Genomic DNA, 5,976 nt, shown 5'->3' on the forward strand with positions numbered 1-5,976 from the left:
TCAGTGTTCAATCTGATTTTAACTGCAGAACCGTAAATATTTCCATTTTTTTATTTGGTGCATTTTATTTATTTAATTAATTTAAATAATTAAGTTTATTTAATTCATCTGATTCGTTCAATTCATTTAATTAATTTAATTAATTTAATTCATTTAACCTATATAATTCATTTAATTCATTCAATTCCATTCGAGTGATCGGGATATAGTTGTTTACTAACACGTGACGATAGCTCCGATCTAGTTTTCCGTTTTTTCCTAGTAACTCGCACTAGGATCTATTGTAACCGCATTATACTAGTTATAATTAACTCGGTGCTACCGAGTAAAGTGAAGTTCTGAAGATATTGTGGTGACAAATCGAGATATCTCGAAAAATTAAATCACAGCATCATAGTGCAGATAACATAGCGCAAATAAACACCAATACACACAAAGGCGTGTATCCCGAATGCAAGTGAGTGACAAAAACTAATCTAGAGAGTTGGAAAAAAAGATGCCGCCGTACGGCGGCAATAATAGTGGTCCGGCCCTAGGGGGGACCGGCTTCCCGGCGTTGGGTTTGATTAGCCAACACTATGAAGGAAGCTATCTCGTTCTGACGCGGACGGATGACGGCGAGACGCTGGAAAGAGTATCACCATTCCTGATTGACAAGTCAATCAGAAATTGCTGTGGGGAAGTGGCCAGCGTGAAACGTATTCGGGATGGTAAAGTGTTAGTGAAAACAAAATCCGCAAAGCAGACAAACCAACTAGAAAAGCTGAAAATAATCGTTCCTGGGATCAATGTGACGGCATCCGAACATGCAACGTTGAATACTTGCCGTTTTGTCATTACGTGCAGAGACTTGTATTACCTGAATGACGAAGAGATTTTGGAAGGGTTGCGTGAACAAAAAGTTACTAAAGTGGAAAGGATTATGAAAAAGGTTGACGGCGAATTAGTAAAAACCTCGAACTTCATACTTACGATGTCAGTACCCGTACGTCCCGAAAAAATCAAAGTTGCGTTCATCAGTGTTCCCACACGACCGTATTATCCCCGTCCCATGCGCTGTTTCCAGTGCCTTCGATATGGACATTTAGGACGAGACTGCAAATCCGTGAAAATTTGTGCAAACTGTGGTGATAACTACCATGAAGGAAAGTGCGTTAAACCAGTGAAGTGTGTTAACTGTGAAGAGCAGCACCCAGCTACAAGCCCGAACTGCCCAATCTGGAGAAAAGAAACAGATATTGTACGCGTAAGGATTGACCAAGACATTTCACACTACGAAGCCAGAAAGATAGTGGAAGCCCGTATGCCCATCGGACCAAGCTATGCAGAAAAAGCGGCCGTCGGTGCTGCTGGATGCAAATGTAAATGTACGTGCATCAGAACGAAGGAAAACATCGACCCCAGTACGGTAACACCAACAGCAGGATCATCTAAGATTAACCCCCCGGCCCAAAGTTCCACGACAAATAATAATGCATCCATAATTGCTTCGTTGCAACACGCCGTCGAACGAGAAACCAAAACAAGCGAAGATAGAACATCGTCACCGAAGCAAAAAAGAGTGAAAAAAATTGTCGAAATTAGCAGCGATGAAAAGTTTAAAACACCCGCCAGCCAGCCATTCAAAACAGCAAAAGAGCCACTGCCCCAACTGAAAAGAAAACCAGGACGCCCTAGGAAAAACCCACTGACAACTCAGGAAGATACTACGGAAGCGGACGAAGAAAATAGCGAGATGGAAATACTTTAAAATCGTCACATTCAACCCTAAAACGAATATCAATCACGAAAAGAACCCAATCTTAACCCACCAATCCATAGTATCCTGGAATCTACAAGGCCTGAGAACAAGCCGATCAGAGGTAAAACTTATAATTAAAGAAAGAGACCCGCTCGTATTTTGCCTGCAAGAAACCATGTGCTCAAAAGAAAGAGAAGCTGCAATCCGTGGGTACACAATATACCACCGAAAGCGTGAAGGAGGAAGTCGGGCCGCAGGTGGTATTATAACCGCCATCAAACAAGGAATCGACTGTGAAGAAATTGCTCTTGAAACAGACCTGGAAGCCATCGCCACCAAAGTTGGTGCCCCTTTTAACTTCGTGATACTAAATATTTACCTTCCTCCGGGAAAATCTATCACATCCCGAAACATCTCCGAGTTGCTTAACCAGATTGACTGCCCTGTCCTGCTACTGGGAGACATCAACGCCCACCATCCACTGTGGGGATCCGAGACCACCAGCCCACGCGGAAAAATCATCGAGGAAGTGGTAGAGAATTTCTCACTCACGGTCCTCAATAATGGAGAACACACGTATATAAACCATTCCACAGGAAGAGGATCAACCATCGATATTGCTTTTTGTTCAACGGAGATTGCAGGTCAACTAGACTTCACAGTTGCCACTGACACCCACGGCAGCGATCACCTTCCCCTAATCATTACTCTTCCCGGACCCCAGAAAACCACAAAAACCAGTCCCAGATGGAAAATAGACGAAGCGAATTGGGAATTGTACCAGAATACTGTAATCTTTCCACACAAGGATGACACCGAAGAACAAGTAGCCGAAATTACGAAGCAAATAGTCAGAGCAGCAGAGATAGCGATCCCTAGAACAACTGGGGTCATAGGAAAAAAGCCCGTCCCGTGGTGGAACGAAGAGGTAGCAGCGGCGGTAAAATCACGAAGAAAGGCACTCCGTAAGCTGAGAGCAACCAGCAACCACGATAAGGACAATCATCTCGCCGAAAGTTTTCGCGCAGCCCGAAGAATAGCACGGGATGCCATCACTCAAGCACAAACAAACTCATGGAGGGATTTTGTAAATACTTTCACTGTGCAAACGACCGCCAAGACCATGTGGAACAACTACCGGCGCATCCAAGGTGGAACTCGATTCACAAATATTGCAGCAATAAAACACCAAAATAAAAACATCACTAAAGGATCTCAAATCGCTGAAGCATTGGCAGAATCGTTTCAATCTGTATCCAGAAATGAAAGCTACGATCCAGAATTCCTCGCGTATAAGACTAACACCGAAAGCAACCGCCTAAGAATACCATCCGTAGGAGAAGCTGGCTACAATAACAAATTTTCCACGACTGAGCTCGAAGAAGCCTCTTGCGGGCTACGCGGATCGACGCCGGGACCCGACGAGGTGCATTACGCCATGATTTCGCACCTCCCACTGGACTGTAAAAGGAAGCTGCTCGAGACTTTCAATCGTATTTGGACAGAATCAAGATATCCCGCATGCTGGACTAACTCGCACGTCGTTCCGATATACAAGGGTAAAGGAGAGAAATCAGATCCCTGCAATTACAGGCCCATTTTTCTGAACAGTTGTCTCGGGAAGCTGTTCGAACGAATGGTCAATAACAGGTTAACACATGTTTTAGAAACCCAACGGTTGCTCCACGGGAATCAGTTTGGTTTTAGAAAAGGACGAACGACAACCGACCATCTCGTAGAAATTGAAGCACATATCCGGCAAGCCATGAACAAGAATCAATACACACAGGCAGTGTTTCTAGATGTTTCCAAAGCCTACGACACTGCATGGAGGAGACTAGTGTTGGATCGACTATGCGGCTGGGGAATAGGTGGACTGATGATAAACTATATACAACAACTGCTAGCCAGAAGCACCTTCAGTGTCTCAGTCAACGGAGAACTCTCATCGGAAAAAGTAATGGAGACGGGCCTGTGCCAAGGTTCCGTACTAAGCGTGACTCTGTTTCTAGTCGCCATAGACTCCATCACAGAGAACATCCCTAATGATGTGGAGATTTATCTTTACGCAGACGACATAGTTATAATCACCAGTGGGCACAACTGTAAAAACATTCAAGAAAGGCTAAAAAAAGCATTGATCGAAATTCAACAATGGCAGATGCGTACCGGCTTCAAAATTTCGGCTGAGAAGAGCGCTACAATCATATTCCGTAATCCCAAAAGTAGAAAACCCGCCACCTGCACCACACTCCTGTTAAACGGACAACAAATTCAACGAAAGAACATCCACAAATGTCTGGGAATTATTTTCGACCAGAACCTTTCCTACAAGGCTCATTTCGAAGATGTGAAGGCGAGCTGTCAGCAACGCGTGCAATTTTTGAGATGTGTGGCTACCAGAAATTGGGGAGGCGACCGTAAAACGCTGCTGAAATTGTATCGCGCAACAATACTAGAAAAATTGCTCTACGCAGCCCCGCTAATTTCGGCAGCAAGCGACTCAACCTTGAAACAGCTGGAAACAATTCATAATGCAGGTTTACGAGCGGTATGTGGAGCGTTTTATACAAGCCCGATAGCCAGCATACAAGCAGAAACGGGAGTTCCAGACCTTCGAAGTTTACTCGAGCAGCGATTAGCCATTTACGCTTCGAGAAAGGAGGCTCTAGAAACAACTCAATCCTTCAACAACACGGCATCGTCTTCAGAAGAGAGCTGCGACAGTAGCTCGGGAGAGTTGTGGAATTCGAAAGTAGCAGTAAAGTCCTATACCGCGAGACAACGAGGACAGCAAGTCCTCAAGCAACTCAAACTAAAGTTACCGCCTATAAACATATTCGTTCGACCAACAAGTTCTCCTTGGCAAAGGACATCAATTCCGGTAGACAAGAGCTTGCATACCGAACAGTGTAAAGGAGCAACCCTCAGAGATCTAGCCAAACTTTTCCTAGAACTCAAAAACTCGAAGTACCGCGTCTATCGTGCCATATATACGGATGGTTCCAAAAAGGATGGACGTACTGGGTATAGCGTTATATGCGAAGATACGGTCATACGCAAACGAATTTCGGATTTTAGCAGCATATATCATGCCGAAAGTTTAGCCTTAAAAGAAGCAGCGACATGGATAACGGAACAAAACGAAGTGGGAGCTTACTTGATATGCTCAGACTCTTTAAGTGCTATCAAAGCCTTGGAAAACCGAAAAATCAACAGTACCTGGAGAGATGACATGGCAATTCTCTACGGAAAAGCGACGAGCAACGGATCAGCAGTAACATTTTGCTGGGTTCCTGGTCACGCGGAAATCACCGGGAATGAACGAGCTGACACTGAAGCGAAAAGATCGTTAGAGGAGTGTATTTACCCCAATTCAGCGATAGAATATAAAGAAATCAAAAATATCGTGAAGGATCGAGTATTCGAAAAATGGCAAGTTAAGTGGAACACCATTACAAACAACCACCTACGGGAAGTGAAAAATACAATAGTGCCCTACGAGGCATCTTTTACCAGATGCAGAAGGGACGACGTCGTACTGGCAAGACTACGGATCGGACATTCACAACTCACCCACAGCTATCTCCTGGAAGAAAAGGACCGACCGAAATGCAGTTGGTGCAACGCTACACTATCAATAAAACACATTATCCAAGACTGTCCTGCACTAGATGACGAGAGAAGAGCTGCTGATATACCCGCTAATATTAGAGAAGCATTGTGCGATGATGAATATAGGGCAAATCAAGTTTTGAGTTTCCTGAGAAATATTTTACTATACAACAGCATTTAAAACAACTAAGAATAGGAGGCAAACATGCAATGTAAAATATATACCCTGTAAATTTGATTTTTTTCATACGGACCCGAATGACAAAAGGTTAAAAGGTCCTAAATTAAAAAAAAAAAATTCATTCAATTCATTTAATTCATTTAATTAATTCAATTCATTTAATTCATTTAGTTCATTTAATTCAATTAATTCATTTAATTAATTCAATTTATTTAATTCAATTAATTCATTTAATTCATTTAATAAATTTAATTCTTTTAGTTAATTTAGTTCATTTAATTCATTTAAATCATTTAATTGATTAAAGTTATTTAATTCATTTAACTTGTTTAATTCATTCAATTCATGTAATTCATTTAATTCATTTAAGTCATTTAATTCATTTAATTAATTTAATTCATTTAATTCATCTAATTCATTTAATTCATTTATTTCATTT

At 42.2% G+C, this 5,976-nt stretch overlaps 1 protein-coding gene across 1 annotated transcript; it reads left to right on the forward strand.

Moving 5' to 3' along the window:
• Positions 1 to 496: 496 nt before the first annotated feature.
• LOC131679343 (uncharacterized) lies at positions 497 to 1,750 on the forward strand. Its single transcript, XM_058960054.1, has one exon. It carries the CDS (start codon positions 497 to 499, stop codon positions 1,748 to 1,750), a length of 1,254 nt encoding a protein of 417 aa, XP_058816037.1.
• The last annotated feature ends 4,226 nt before the right edge of the window (positions 1,751 to 5,976 follow it).

The sequence above is a fragment of the Topomyia yanbarensis genome, chromosome 2 (genome assembly GCF_030247195.1).
Source record: "Topomyia yanbarensis strain Yona2022 chromosome 2, ASM3024719v1, whole genome shotgun sequence".
Lineage (NCBI taxonomy): Eukaryota > Metazoa > Arthropoda > Insecta > Diptera > Culicidae > Topomyia > Topomyia yanbarensis.

Excerpts from the sequence above, each read along its gene's own strand:
- LOC131679343 (XM_058960054.1), top strand. The coding sequence starts at position 497 with ATGCCGCCGTACGGCGGCAATAATAGTGGTCCGGCCCTAGGGGGGACC.